At 36.2% G+C, this 16,718-nt stretch overlaps 1 protein-coding gene across 5 annotated transcripts in view; it reads left to right on the top strand.

Moving 5' to 3' along the window:
• Positions 1-16,718, top strand: part of LOC105470313 (syntaxin binding protein 5L) — a 493,614-nt gene that overhangs the window by 463,690 nt on the left and 13,206 nt on the right. For all 5 annotated transcript variants that reach the window (XM_011722169.2, XM_011722172.2, XM_011722170.2 and 2 more), the window contains 2 exons: positions 9,804-10,164; positions 15,740-15,905. In XM_011722169.2, the coding sequence (XP_011720471.1) occupies positions 9,804-10,164; positions 15,740-15,905 (527 nt within the window). The remainder of the gene's footprint in view (positions 1-9,803; positions 10,165-15,739; positions 15,906-16,718) is intronic.

The raw sequence follows: 16,718 nt of genomic DNA, 5'->3' as shown, positions 1-16,718 counted from the left end.
TGTGACTGGCAAACATTGAAAGATGGTCAATTATACACATGCTTACTTGGGCTGTAGTTTTGAGGTATTTGCAATTTTACATCTTTTTTCAGGCTAAACCAAACCCAAAACAAAACTAAACTCTTCTATTTCATATAAGAAAAGTCTGAAACAGAAGAAATAATCTTGGAGTGTGGAAATATAAATTCAAAATGAAAATTTTTTCAAACAAATAGGAAATGAAAAATTATGACTTTTAATTAAGACTGAGTTTTCCAAAAGCAGTCTTACAGATGAGTATGATATATACATTAAATTGTTTCTGCTAAGCCTTTAGTCAGTAATAAAATATTCTTGGGCCGGGCGCGGTGGCTCACGCCTGTAATCCCAGCACTTTGGGAGGCCGAGACGGGCGGATCACGAGGTCAGGAGATCAAGACCATCCTGGCTAACACGGTGAAACCCCGTCTCTACTAAAAAATACAAAAAAAAAAAACTAGCCGGGCGAGGTGGCGGGCGCCTGTAGTCCCAGCTACTCGGGAGGCTGAGGCAGGAGAATGGCGTGAACCCAGGAGGCGGAGCTTGCAGTGAGCTGAGATCCGGCCACCGCACTCCAGCCTGGGTGACAGAGGGAGACTCCGTCTCAAAAAAAAAAAAAAAAAAAAAAAAAAAAAAAAATATATATATATATATATATATATATATATATTCTTGCATTTTCTCCATACATATGGTCAGGAAAAGTCTAAAGAAAAAAGTATCAGAATTATTTACTTTGCTGTTTGTTCTTATTTCTTGGGAGGCCAAAGCAAAGCAAAACAAAAACAAAAATACATAATTATTAGGTGCAGAAAGCCATGGGTTTAGATTACAGCTCTCCCCATTTCGCTTTGGTGACTTGGAACAGTTACTTAACTTCTGTGAGCTGTAGCATCATAAAAAATCCAAGACAGCTTCACCTAAGTTTTTTTTGGGAGGACTTCATGAGATAATTTATGTAAAACATTAGCACATAAAGCATACTCAACAAGTGTTAGTCCTACTTCATTTCTTTTTCTAAAATTTTATTCTGGTATGAACATTTAACATGAGATCTACCCTTGTGACAGACTTTTATGTATATAATACAGTATTATTAGTGACCAGGTACAATGTTGTATAGCAAATCTCTAGAACTCATTCAGCTTTCATGACTGAAATTTTCCACTATGTTATTAGCAACTCCCCACTTTCCCCTCGCAGCACCTGGTAATTATCATCTTATTCTTTGATTCTATGAGTTTGACTATTTTAGATGCCTTATATAAGTGAAATCATGCAGTAATTGTGTTTCTGCTACTGGCTTGTTTCACTTAATGTCCTCAAATTTCATCTATGTTGTTGCATACTGCATAATTTTCTTTTCTTTTAAGGCTGAATAATCCACTGTATGCATATACCAATTTTTTTTACCCATCCATTTGTTGACAGACATTTAGGTTATTCCCAAATCTTTGCTATTGTGAATAATGTTGCAATGAACATAGGAGTATGTATCTCTTCAACATCCTGATCCTGGGATACATATCCAGAAGTGGGTTGCTGGATCATATGATAGTCCTATTTTTCAATTTTTGAGGAACTTTCATACTTTTTTCCATAGCAGTTGCACCATTTTGCATTCCCGGCAACAGCATACAAGGGTTGCAGTTTCTCCACATCCTGCCAACACTTGTTTTTGTGTTTGTTTGTTTGTTGATAATGGCACTCTTAACAGATATGAGGTCATGGTTTTGATTGGTATTACCCTAATGATTAGTGACAGTGAGGATGATTACATATACTTGTTGGCCATTTGCATATCTTCTTTGGAGAAATGTTTATTCAAGTCCTTAGCCTATTTTTTAACAACAATAAGTGTTAATTTTTTGAAAACTAAATTTAATTAAAATTAAACAAAATTGATAAACTCTTAGTTAGACTAAGAAAAAAAGAAAGAAGACTAAAATAAAATCAGAAATGAAAATGGAGATATTACAACTGATTACCACAGAAATAGAAAGGATCATAAGAGACTATTATGAACAATTATATGCCAACAAACTGGATACCCTAGAATAAATTTATACGTTCCTAGAAACATACAACTTACGAAGACTAAATCATGAAGAAATAGAAAGTCTGAACAGAACCACAACTACTTGGGAAATTCAATCAGTAATCAGAAACCTCCTAACTAGGAAAAGCCCATTTCTCTTTTTTAAGGAATATTTTCACTTTAATTATTTTGGTTGTCCTGACAACAAATTCTTATTAATGATACGGAAATTTGAAGTGCATTAAATCATTGAAATTACAAACCTAGAGATTTATCTATTCTATTACCTATCACTTTTGTCTGTATCAAAATCACTTGAAGGATTCATTACAACACAGATTACTGGGCCCCACCCCCAAAGTTTCTGATTCGTTAGGTCTGAGGTAGGGTCCAAGAATTTGCATTTTTAGCAAGTTCTCAGATGCGCTGAGTCTACAAATGAAACCTTAGTTGCCACTTTTGTCTACTGATGCACAGGGTTCTGCTCCCAGAAGGCTCTCTGCTCTTAAAAAGTCTTAAAATTCTTAACAATTTTATCTTTTGATGTATGCTGTGTAAGTGAAGACCAACGAGACAATAGAGCATGCACTAGGGGCTTGAAGCGTCTGCTTATGCACAGTCTACCTCCCACCTACCTCTCACCTAGGCGATGACTTAGTTTGTGGGGAGAGAGGCATTCCACTTTCGCTTTCCACTTCTGTTGGGGCCTGGAGTATACACAGAGGTGGTCGGGGTCAGGCATATGCCTGGTGACATTTTGGGGCATGGAGGCAGCCATCCTTATCCTGAGTTGGTGGCACTTCGTGACTCTAGCATGTGGTCAGCCAACCAGAGGCCATGTCTTAGATTGAGCCTCTTAATCAGTCCTGTTCAGGTAGCTAGCACTTCCTAGCAAACAGTTTTAAAGACTTTCTGGGAGTCACCCATCTTCTATGGTTTGAGGTAGCAGGATGGGATCTTATTGCTGTCAAGAGGAGAAACTTGGCAGCCATCAGACTCAAATGTGCTTAAATAACTGAAGTCATGTAGTGAGACCCTCAGATACCTGTGAAAATCTGCAGTCATCTTCCAAGTATTCTCAAGCTCAAAGAGGTATCCCCATACCTAAGAATGTGCTCCCTCAGGTCTGGTCTGGACTTGAAGTACCCTGTCTTCCTCCTTCCAACCTTCCTGAGACTGACTGGTTTGTCTCTTCTGGCCAACTCCATGTGGATAATTATTTCATAGCTCTGGAGACTATCTATTGTGTTTTTGCTGCAGTTCAAAATAGAGGTTAAATGTTCTTGTAAAGAATATTACAAAGATGAATAATAAAAAATCATGTTAATAATTTAAAATTTTAACTTTCCTTTACATAGAAAATAAATAGCAAATATAAAAACACTAAAGAGATAGACCACAGAAGAAAGAAAAAAGCTTTATAATTTACTACCTTCAATGGTACCTCTTCTCCCAATTTTTGAACAAAAAGGCCCCCATAATTTGTGGGCCTAGTGCATTTTCATTTTGCGCTAGGCCCACAAATTGTGTAGCTGATCCTGAGTATATAATATAAAATAGGAGTTTTAAAATCCATAACTAAGAGTGAACTGGAGTAGTCAGGAAGTTAATAAGTGTTTATTGAGCACATGACATGTCCAGCAGATATTATAATAAGCACTGAAGATAAAGTAATGACGAAGTCATACGAAGTTTCTGTCCTCAAAGAGCTGACATTCTAGATAGGAATTGAGAAGTTCCATGGAAGTTGAGAGACAATTAAAGTTTAAACAATGTATATAAGGGAAAAGGAAAGAAAATATCTCAGACTCCTTAAGACTCCAACTTTAATATAATTCTTCAGCCTCACTGGAACCTTAATCTATTGATCTTTCCATTTTCATTGTCATTCACCCCCTTCATGTTCCCACTTTCTAATTTAAATTTCACAGCCAAGCTCTATAATGCCTTTCTTTCATGCATTTTCAACTCTCTTGCCTCCTTTGTGCTTTGTTTGCTTTGTCACGCTTATTCAGCTTGATCTCAAACCTGGTTAAATTCAACTCTACCTATCCTATTTCTAGGCCCATGTAGCTGAGTATGGCTAGAGAAAAATATATAACCACACTAAATTGTCTCATTTTATCATAAACCATCACTAACTTCAAGTGGGCTCTTATGCTGCTAGGTAATCATACTATATTTTCCTACTCCTTGCCCCTGCACTCCTGGACAACAATTGCATATTTTCTTGTTTATCCTTTTGGTTGTTTGCATGTGTGTGTGTGTGTATGTGTGTGTTTTGTTTTGTTTTGGTATAGATGCGGTCTCACTCTGTCACCCAGGCTGGAGTGCAGTGGTGCAATCATAGCTCACTGTCGCCCTGAACTACTAGGCTCAAGTGATCCTCCCGTCTCAGCCATGTGAGTAGCTGGGACTACAGGCATGCCATCATGCCTGGCTAACAATTACGTATTTTCTCTAGTCTGTTCAAATCTCCAAAACTTACTTTTCTATCTTCAATCTCAGCAATCACCAAGTGTCCTCTTTTATTGAGAAAATTGAAACAATCAGATAAAAACTTCAACAGCTATCATCACATCTACCAACCTATCTGCTTGTATCTCCATGGCCTGCATATTCTCTCCTGTTACAATTACTAAACTAAGCTTCTAACTAGGTGATTCATTTAACAGAATCATTCTATCTCCTGGCATATCCTAAAGGGAATCAAGGTTGGAAGCAGGGAGAGCAGTGAAGAGGTTAATATAATAGTCTGGATGAAAAATGGATAGAGGCTTGCTTGAACTGGGTGGTAGTTATTCACTATACTCCACTTATACTCTAGACTCTGCTTATACACTAGACTCCACTTATATGCTAGACTCTACTTGCTTTCACTTACTTAAGAAAGTCAATCCAGCAACTTTTCCTTTGTTTCCTTTATAATAAATGTTTTTCTTTCTACTGAATTGTTATATAAATATATTGTTATATCTTCCATTAAAAAAGAGAAACAATAGATTCTAGGCGGTTTTAGTCATGGGCAATATAGTAGTGAATAAAACAGACAAAAGTCCTTGCCTTCATAAAACTTACTTTCTATGGTAGAGATAGATAATATGTATGATAAATAAGTAATTATATGGAATAGTAGATACTAATAAGTACTAAGGAAAAAAATAGAGCAGAAAAGGAGATAGGAATTCTTGGTCATTTTTCAGGCAACATCTTATTTGACATATCAGCAACGTATTACACAGGCTACCATTCCTACCTTAAAACACTTCAAATTCTAGAGTGCTATTTTCACCTGATTTTCTTCCTACTTTTTGGCTCTTCCTTCTCAATCTCCTTGGCTTGTTCCTCCTCCATTTCAGTGGACTTAAACCACAATGCCCCAAGACTGATTCTTTGAAACTTTTCTCTTTATATTGAAGCACTAGATGAATTCAGCCAGCTTCATGCCCTTAAATGTCATTTTTTTTTTTTGAGACGGAGTCTCACGCTGTTGCCCAGGCTGGAGTGCAGTGGCGAGATCTCGGCTCACTGCAAGCTCCGCCTCCCGGGTTCCCGCCATTCTCCTGCCTCAGCCTCCTGAGTAGCTGGGACTACAGGCGCCCGCCACCGCGCCCGGCTAATTTTTTGTATTTTTAGTAGAGACGGGGTTTCACTGTGGTCTCGATCTCCTGACCTTGTGATCCGCCCGCCTCGGCCTCCCAAAGTGCTGGGATTACAGGCTTGAGCCACCGCGCCCGGCCCCTTAAATGTCATTTATAATCTGATGGATCATACATTTATATTTATAGTCTGGACCTCTCCCCAAATTCCTAACATATATGCAGTTATTTGATATCCATTTGGATGTTTAGTAAGTATCTCAAACTTAACATGTTCAAACCTGAGCTCTTGGTATTCCTCTCATTCCTCCCACACTTTTCTACATCTATTAATGACAATTCCATTCTTCCAGTTTCTCAAGTCAAAAACATTAGAATCATCCTTGACCCCCATATTTCTTTCATACCCTAAATCCAATTTGTTAACAAATCCTGCTGGCACAACCTTTACAATATACTCGGATTCTGACATTGCTCACCATCTCTACTATTACCACACAGTTCAACCAAGCCTCTATCCATTTTTTACCCAGACTATTACACCAACCTCTTCACTACTCTCCCTGCTTCCAGCCTTGGTTCCCTTTAGGATATGTCCAGGAGGTAGGGTGATTCTGTTACATGAAAGTTAGATTACATCACTTCCATTCTTAAAATCCTTCCATCTCATGCTAAGTAAAAGTCTAGGTCTTTACCATGTCCTAAAAGAACCAACATGATCTGGCTCTACTTTATCTCTCTGATGTTACCTCCTATGAATCTTCTTGGCATTCTAGAAAGTCAAGATCTATAAAGAATCTGAGATTTTATTCTACTTGCAAGCTAATAAAGTTAGGTTGCCAGTTTCGATGCTGATAGAAGACATGAAACTCCTGGCTCAGAGACAAAGGATAATTTATTATTCATAACAGTTGTAGAATATCAGTATTTTGTGCTGGTTTCCTGAACCCTAATTCCCACAGGATGATGAAAAGAAGCCTTCCCTTCTTTATTAGTTTGTTCAGGTTGCCATAATGAAATACCACAGACTCAGCGGCTTAAACAACAGCAATTTATTTTCTCACAGTTCTGGAGACTGAAACTCTAAGTTCAAGGTGCCAGCAGGGTAGATGTCTAGTGAGGTCTCTTCCTTTGGGTTGCAGATGGCTGTCTTCTTGCTGTGTGCTCACATGGCCTTTCCTTTGTGTACACATAGGGAGGGGTAGAGAGAGAGAGAGCATGTACTCTGGTATCTCTTTTTAAAAGGACACTAATTCTATCAGATTAGAGCCATACCCTTATGATCTCATTTAATCTTAATTATTTCCTTAAAGGCTGCATCTTCAAATAGATCCATAGTGGGGGGTGGGGCTTTAACATATGATTTTTCTTGTAAGAGGTTGGCAGAGGATGCAAACATTCAGTCTATAACACTATTTAAAATTTATCTACCTTTTTTCAAGAATTCCTATATTCTTTTCTGCTTTTTTTCCTTAGTACTTACTACTATGTAATATCCCATATGATTACTTATTTATCAGACATACTATCTCTACCACAGAAAGGAAGTTTTATGAAGGCAGAGACTTTTGTCTGTTTTATTCACTACTATATTGCCTTTAACTAAAATAGAGCCTAAAGCACATAGAATGTGTGCTTTATACTATATGTCCTTGATACTATATGTATTGATTGAATGAAGGTTGTAGTGGGCAAGGCTAGTTATTTGGGAAAGCTGGAGTAAAGTACACTCCTAGCCAGTGAGATCTTCTTTAAGAGGAAAGTCCTAATTAATTAATTGTGTGGTCAGTTACTTATGGTAGATTTAATTAAGATCTTATTATTGAAGCCTGTAAGTTTAAGCATACATTGTAAGTGTATTTCTGAAGTAGTAGCTGCTTACAATTTAGATTTACTTGAGTTTTTTCCAGTTAGAAAAGATTAAAGGAAGAATCCTGAAAGATTAATAATACATTGTTTGGAAAACTTAACCCTGTATAAACCTAATGAACAGAATATAATCAAAGCATTTATGACTAAAAATTAAGAAACAAAGCAGCTGTTTTGGCAAGGGCAGCTTATTGAGAAATTCATTTTGATGCTGACAGATTGTATGCAATGAGTATAAGTAAAATGGCTTTCGAAATGTGGATTTCTTGTCTTTTTAACCTACTGTCAGCCATCTCTAAATCAAGGATGCAAAGATATACTTAGAAAAGTCTTTCTATGGCAGGTAGTTATGCAAATGTGGTTTTACTGAATAGCAGGATCAATCCTAGGTTAATTTTAATTAAATAATTCTTCATAGCTTTTGGCATTTTTCCTTCATGGGAGACTGGGAGAGATGTTCTTTTATCCCTTAACCCTTAAACTGCAGCACCTAAACCTCTACTCCCCTAGCCTCTGCAGTTGCCCGTATGTACATTTATAGATTTCTTGAAGTGGATTTAAAAACACAACTAAGATCATCCCAATATACTCTTTTCAATTTTATAAATTTTAAGGACTTTGTAAGTGCTTTCTAAATGAATATATTTTTATCTGTCACCCTTCCCTTTTCAAGTCTCTGTCACATGTACACCCTTGAGGCATATCAGTCTAAGCTGACATACTTACTCTCTCTGCATGATGTAAAAGGACAAAGGAAAGAAAGGGCTAATAGGGTACTGCGTAGGGAAGACTCTGGAAATATCCAAAGATCACTAGAGCCCAAACTACCTCCTAAGCTTATAGTATGTTGTCCTCCAAGACTGATGAAAATCACCTATAGGCAATAATCTGGCATACATTGTCAATCTTAGAGAATCCAGGTGAGTAAAACCTCTTTCTGTGTAAAGATGCAAAAGCCTGCCTAAGAGCTGAAAGTAATTGTTTTGTCTTTTTCATACAATTAAAATTGCCACCATGAATTCTAGATATTGAAATTTCTTCTTAAGTGTTTGATTTTGAAGAAAAATCAAGCATTTTCTAGCAAATTGGTTTATGAAATAAAACGGTATAAGACGGTGTGATTATTTTTTCAGTTGAAGTTATTTCAATAAATAAAATATGTACATTTTTTAAATTTTCTTTTTTATAAAAAGACTTTAAGGGGGACTATATAGTATAATGAAAGAATCCTGGGGTAGGAATCAGAAAAATCTGAGTTCTAAACTAGGCTCTGACCTAACTTGCTATGTGACCTGGCCCAGCTTTCATAATCTTTCTGGGTCTGTTTTTTCTTCTTTTTTAATATAATGAGAGAGTTGGCCAGTTGATGTCTTAAATTCCTTTTAGACCTAACATTCTATGAATCCAACTTATTATAACAGATGAACTCACAAATCTACAAATTCCTGAACAACAGGTGCTGGAGAGGATGTGGAGAAATAGGATCACTTTTATACTGTTGGTGGGATTGTAAACTAGTTCAACCATTATGGAAAACAGTATGGTGATTCCTCAAAGATCTAGAACTAGATGTACCATATGACCCAGCCATCCCATTAATGGGTATATACCCAAAGGATTATAAATCATGCTGCTATAAAGACACATGCACACGTATGTTTATTGCGGCACTATTCACAATAGCAAAGACTTGGAATCAACCCAAATGTCCATCAGTGACAGACTGGATTAAGAAAATGTGGCACATATACACCATGGAATACTATGCAGCCATAAAAAAGGATGAGTTTGTGTCCTTTGTAGGGACATGGATGCAGCTGGAAACCATCATTCTTAGCAAACTGTCACAAGAACAGAAAACCAAACACCGCATATTCTCACTCATAGGTGGGAACTGAACAATGAGATCACTTGGACTCGGGAAGGGGAACATCACACACCGGGGCCTATCATGGGGAGGGGGGAGGGGGGAGGGATTGCATTGGGAGTTATACCTGATGTAAATGATGAGTTGATGGGTGCTGACGAGTTGATGGGTGCAGCACACCAACATGGCACAAGTATACATATGTAACAAACCTGCACGTTATGCACATGTACCCTAGAACTTAAAGTATAATAATAATAATAAATAAATAAATAAATAAATCTACAAATTCTTATACATTAGGGAATATTATGACTCTATAGGTATAAATTATCACACTGTAAAACTTTAATTCCCCATAGACGCTTTAGAATGAATTTGACATGTCAGTGATGTCCAATTATTTTTATAGGTACATTCCTCTCATTGAAAGGAGCTGTGCTAACATTCTCCTGTATGGACCGAACGGGTGGATTAATGCAACCGCCATATGAAGTTTGGAGGGATCCAAACAACATAGATGAAAATGAAAAATCTTGGAGAAGGAAAGTGGTAATGAACTCATCTTCTGCATCCCAAGAAATAGGAGATCATCAGTATACAATAATCTGCTCAGAAAAACAAGCCAAAGTCTTCTCACTGCCTTCTCAGACTTGCCTTTATGTTCATAACATCACGGAGACATCTTTTATACTGCAAGCAAATGTGGTGGTCATGTGTAACAGTGCCTGCTTGGCATGCTTTTGTGCTAATGGACATATCATGATAATGAGGTACTTGCCTTCTTATAAATTATCTGGTAATCACAACACCAGCAAGGTACAATTCTAAAAAATATATGTGTTATGTGCAAGATGTTATCAAGAAGCAACCTGAGATCATTGTTTCATTATGTTTCTGGATGTTTTATTGTTCAACAATTTGTTGAGAGTTTGGGGTTTTTCTGTTTTGTTTTGGTTTTTCTTTTTTGCTAAAAATGCTTGGCATTGTGAGTGAAATATATTTTTAATTGCTATCAAGGAATCTAAGAAAAGAATGATTTTTCAATCATTCAACAAATGTTTATTGAGCATATCTCCCAGATGCTATGCTAAGCACTGGAAATAAAAGATGAATAAGCTAAGTGGAAAAGAAGTTAACTTTTACTTTTCCTGTGTTTCATACTTCACCCAAGAAATTTACATACAGAATTTCATTTGATCCTTAGAACTTCTCTAGGACACAGGAAAATAAAGTATTATTTGCATCCTCCATTTTACATGTGTTAATAAATTAAAGTTACACAATTTGCCTGAGGTTGCAAGTCTAGGAAAAGTGAGGCCAGTCTGATAACTAAAAGTTACCAGACACTTTTATAATAAAATATTGGCCAAGAGATTTCATTCTACTGTAGTGAAATGAAAATTTATGAGACACAAAAATAATTATCATAAAATGAACTCATAAACATATACTATATAGAAGTCATTGTCATTCTTTTTAATATCTCACTTATTTCCAAAAGTCATTGAGACAAGCATTGTGCTAGGCTTGTGAAGGATATAAAAATTAGTAAAACATGGTCCTAACCCTTAAGAAACTCACTGTCTAACTGGGGAGATAAGATAGATACACAGACATTATAACAAAAAGAAAATGTAAATTCCAACAGAGGAAATATGGGATTGAATTTTCTAGCTACAAACTAAGTTCCCAGAGTTCAAAGTCACAGCATAGTTGAACATGTATTATAAAAAAAGAGTTGTTGGGAGGACAGTAACATGTAGAGATAGTTTGAAGCAAATTGTTGAGGACTTTGAATGTTGAGTTTGAGATTAATCAATTAATAGGAAATGGGGTTTTAAGCAGGTAATTAACCTTCTCTAGCCATGTGTTAGGACATACACAGGGAGAAGTTGAGATAGGCTTTTGAACTGAAGTGGTCTCTATATTGAAGGCAAGGAGGAAACAGGTGTAAGGGAAACTTACTGAATGCAAAGCTGATTTGTTGTGAACAGTAATGAAGGTTATTAAATCTCGAGGTTAGAAGAGAGTTTAAAGGTTAAAACATTTTTTGAACTTAGATAACGGTTATGTTATTAGCATATAGGAAAGTCAGAAGGATTTGAAAAAGCTGATAAAGAGAAATTTAATAATAAATTGAGAATAAATATTTGAAATGTGAGGTGTTATAAGCCATCCAGCAGAGATTTGGCAATAAATTTAAGATTTGCACTCTTAGAAAAATATATGTGGAAGATCCGGCTTTGGAAGTCATATATATAAATGCATCAGTAAAAGTTATGTCAGCAAATGAGATAATAAAAAAGATAGCATAAAAAGAAACAAGAAATTGATTGAGCTGAGGATAGAAACTTGGGGGTATTCTACGTTTACGTAGTGAAAGAAAGAAGAAGATGCAGCAAAGGAGATTGAGAAGAAGTCATTAGAAAGATAGGAAAGGACCAGAATTGTATAACTTCATTAAATAAAAAGAGAAGAATATTAAAACAAAAGAGGTGGTCAAGAGGTAGTAAAATATAGCAGAGAGATCAAAGAATTTGGGTACAAGAAAAAAACAGTAGATCTCACAACTGGTGGGATATTAATGATCTTTGAGAAAGCAAATATTAGCAGCATGGTGGAAACAAAAGCTAATTTTCAAGGAGACAAGAATAGAGGCAGTGGTGTAGATCAGAGTTTGGCAAATTAATATCCAAAACAAAATCTACCTCCATTCCCCTATCTGATTTTGTACAGCCTGCAAGCATTAAGAATGGTTTTTACATACTTAATGGTTGAAAAAACTCAAAGAGAAGAAGAATATTTCATGATATGTGAAAATTATACGAATTTTAAATGTCAGTGCCCATAAATAAAGGTTTTGGAACACAGCCACACCCATGTTTCTGTATATTGACTGTGGCTGCTTTTGCACTACAGGGCAGAGTTGAGTAGTTGCAACAGAGACTATATGGCCTAGAGAGCCTAAAATATTTACTATCATAAATATTTATGGGCCCTTTTTCCCTGGTATTGATTATTCTTTCAGGAAATTTTGTGGTTAAAAGAGAGATGAGTCAGGAAAGTCATTTAAGAATGAAACTAGCTTTTGAGAGTTTTTTTTTTAAATACGGAAAATATGAGCAGATTTGTAAGCCAAGGGAAAGTAGTGAAGGAGAAAATTTTGAATAGAAATAATCATTTTATGATCTGTTCATTCTCTCATATATTTCTGATTCTTTTCAATCTTGTTCCCCCTTTCTCAAACTGTTTTTAGAAATTTCTGATAAGGTCATTTCAATCTTGTTTGAAAATGATTTAACTCACAGACATGCCTCAGATTTTGGGGGAAACAAAAGGTCTATTTGTGTATGTGTGTAAGTGGGTGTATCTCTCACACACATACACTGAGTCATTGATAAATGGTATCTGTCTTCCTCTGTCCTTTATAAAAGCTGCTTGACATGATAATGGTTACTTTGATATTGTGTCATAGTAGAAATTCTTCATGTTTTCCTGAGGATCCTCAAAACTCACTGAAAAGGAAATAATTTTTATAGGATTTTAATAATACATATACATAAAGTGTAGCTAGGAAACAATGGTGTGTACTCTGCTGTATAGTTTAAAGAAATGAATCCTACAAATTAGCATGCACCTGGACTCATTCATTTTCCCATAGAGTATATTCCTAGGATCTTTTCAGACCCTAGCAGAAGGTAACTCTCCTGAGCCCAGTCTTCTCAAGTCCTAGTTTTCTGACAGATATCAGGTAGCTAGCCAATGGTTACCTAGATCCTAAGTACCCAGACCCAGAAAAGCAAGTTTGAGAGTAGAGAGGAGAAATAGAAGAAGCTTATTTTTGTATGAATTCTCAAACTTGGCTGTAACAGACACTTTTTGTGAGACCTACCTTGTTACCTGACGCTGTTTCTTTATTAAAGTATCCTGCATAGAAGAAAGTCTTTTTTCTTCTGTTATAAAAGCAATTGTTTCCTAGAAGTTAGCAACTGCTCTCTTTTCCTACCTGAAGTGACTACACCTCTTTAATTTTCTTTTCTTGGCTTACTTATTATTATACAATATAGACAATGTAGCACATCAGAAAAGTCGGTTGGAACCTCTTCCTCAACTCCACCCTTTAATTTGACTGAATCTATCATGGAAATCTGTTTAACTGGGATTGGTTTGGACTTATATCTTAAGGAGCTTAGTTACCAGAAGTGCTATAACAGATCATCTTTTAATATATTCTTAAGATATTAAGTAATTCGTTCATCAATGAAGCTTTTGAATCCAGTGTGTCATTTACATTTACAGCACATCTCAATTCAGACAAGCCATGTATCAACTGCTCAATAGTTATATGTGGTTACTGGCTACCATATTGGAAAGCACAGTGCTTATTCCAATAGCACAGATTTCAGGTCCCATTTTACATAGTAAATTTCCAGGTCTCAAAGTAGAGTTACAAACCACTTTGATAAAGGAAATCAGTATTTTTTTCAAGGTGCTGGTTTTACGATCTGGGATAATTTAAAATCATTGTGCACACTTAGAATCAGTACAACGGTTTCAAAATTTATTTAATTACAAGTTTACCTTTTTCCTTTTGGCATTAAAGTTCAGATTAAAAGGCAGTGAGACTGGTTTTCGTCAGTGGTTTGTAAAACTGGCTCGAAAAACAGTATCCAAAAGGACATTCTGATGAATATTTTAGCAAAATTATCAGCTACATTAGGATAAGCATATACCCATGGGGTAAGACAATTCAGATGTGTGGTATTCATTTGGATGTGCAAATTCTGATCTATTATTTATAACTTATTCTCATTCCCTTACAGTCTTGGCCATATTTACTTATTAGTCATGCCTCCAGTGCAGTTGCCCTAAGTTATGAGTAATTTTCATTTCCTGTGTATAGAGTAAAGGAATGGGGAGCAAAGCCACTTCATTTCCAGGCACAGTGAACTGGACCCACACCACATCACTGTCAGTTTTGCCTTAAAGAAAGACAATCGACCGAGTATACAGTCAGACACTTTCTAGCTGTGGTGTTTCTGACATAACCAAATGCTGTAAGTCATTGTAGGAACATGTGAAGTGCTACAAAAAGTGCCCCGGAAATTGCTGGTCACTGCATTTAATCCATCAAGAACATTTGCTAAGCATCTATGTGAAACTGTGCCTGTGAATTTTTTTTTTCATGTATATGATTTTATGTGAAAGTCTAGATTATTGGATCTTAAGACCCATGTCCAGGAACAGGAGTCAGCATAAGGATGCTGAACTCTCCTTCTGGCTGTGCCTGTGACTCCAGAGTCCTGTCTTACTGTGACTTAAAGTTTGATGGAGAGAAAGCTGTAGGATCCATAATTTCTGCCAGGAAACCAGGGTCTTTCTGTTCCTAACCTGAGAATGGGCACCCAGTGTTCTGAGAACACTTTCTGGGCTAACATGGTCCTCACACAGAGCTGAGAAAGAACGTGTTCCCCCTCCTGGGAAGCACATGTAAAAGTTAAGAGCCTGAATCTCTTCTAAACCAGTAATTGACCTCTAAGCACCCACCATACTACTGCTACATTCAGGGCAGAAGACACTACTCTTTGTAATCCAGCCACCACCAAAATGGGAAAAAAAGGAAGGAAGGAAGGTTAAGCCATTGGATAATACTGAATCTGTTTCCCTAAGTGACTTAATCTTAGAGCAAGCATAACATCCAGGTTAATTTTTGTAAGATATCTCCTTTTATTATCACCCTCATCATAGTTCCCGATTATCTCTTAAAGTAAGTGGTTTATTGACATTAGTATTTCTGATAATAGTTTACAAACTACTATAAACAAATTTATAAACATTACTATTTCTGATGAAAATAAAGTTGCTTCTCCCTCCAAAAAAAGGAAAGGAAAAGAAAAAAAGAAAGTCTAGTTTATTACCACTGTGCCTTGAAGATAAGAAGAAACAACCAGGCCTGGTATGGTGGGTCATGCCTATAATCCCAGCACTTTAGGAGGCCAAGGCAGGTGGACCACTTGAAGTCAGGAGTTTGAGACAAGCCTGGCCAACATGGCAAAGCCCTGTCTCTACTAAAAATACAAAAATTAGCCAGGTGTGGTGGCACACGCCTGTAGTTCCAGCTACTCAGGAGGCTGAGGCGTGAGAATCACTTCAACCTGGAAGGCGAGATTGCAGTGAGCTAACTCCACTGCACTCCAGCTTGGGTGATAGAGCAAGACAAATATAAAAATTATAATTAAAAAAAGAAACAACCATAAAATAATAGAATAAAAATTGCTGTTTTTATGTAAAGATCTGCTTCTAATAACCTGCATATGATATATGGATTTACTTTTTTCCATTCAGCCTACCTAGTCTTCGCCCAATGTTGGATGTTAATTATTTGCCACTGACAGACATGAGGATAGCACGAACATTTTGTTTTACCAATGAAGGACAGGCATTATACCTCGTCTCTCCTACAGAAATTCAGCGGTTAACATACAGCCAAGAAATGTGTGATAATCTACAGGTAGGTCAGGAGGTACATTTATGAAAAAGACATTGGACATGGTTGAGAGAATGAGAAAGATGTCTAAAAACTAAAATATTATTAAGTCAGACAATAAACATGCCTTTCCAATAACATGTTTTGAACATATATTCTTCATTTTGAGCCTACCAACTTCTAGTATAGTTCTAGGTATTGCACAGAAATGATAAGAGGGAGACAATGCAAAGATCATTCACATTAATAGCTAATCTTTTTATTTATTTATTTTATTGTTTTTGTCCATGGAGAATCTTATGAAAGATTATAAACTCTCCCGTCAGGGTGGAAAATATGTATGTACATACAAAAACTTTCCATACCATTCAGGGAGTTCAAGAACTCTTGAAGAAACCTTGTGATTAAGGGACACACAAAACAAACATATGTCCTGTGGGTTAGAATTGAGCATTTGCCTTTGATTGTAGCAGTAAGCATAGCCTAGAAACAGAATAGATATAAATGTCTAACCTTGCGTAAGAATGGTCACAACATTTTTTAAAAGCATCTTGGACATTTAACTAGTTAAACCCCCTCATTTTACAAATAAGAAAACTAAAACATATTTATTATAATATAGGGGTTAAGAACATAAGCTCTGAACTACTCAAGTTGTATTTTGGCTCCTCCATTTGTGTGATTTTGGGCATTTTACTTAACTTATCTGTACACTCTACTTTGGAGCATTGTTGTCAGAATTTAGTAAGAATTCATGTAAAGGACTGAGCTCCGTGCCTGGAATATAGTATGTTTTTTTTAAAAATAAATAATAATAAATATTAGTATCATCACCAT

The sequence above is a fragment of the Macaca nemestrina genome, chromosome 2 (genome assembly GCF_043159975.1).
Source record: "Macaca nemestrina isolate mMacNem1 chromosome 2, mMacNem.hap1, whole genome shotgun sequence".
Taxonomy (NCBI): domain Eukaryota; kingdom Metazoa; phylum Chordata; class Mammalia; order Primates; family Cercopithecidae; genus Macaca; species Macaca nemestrina.
This window is presented reverse-complemented; position numbering and strand designations above follow the sequence as displayed.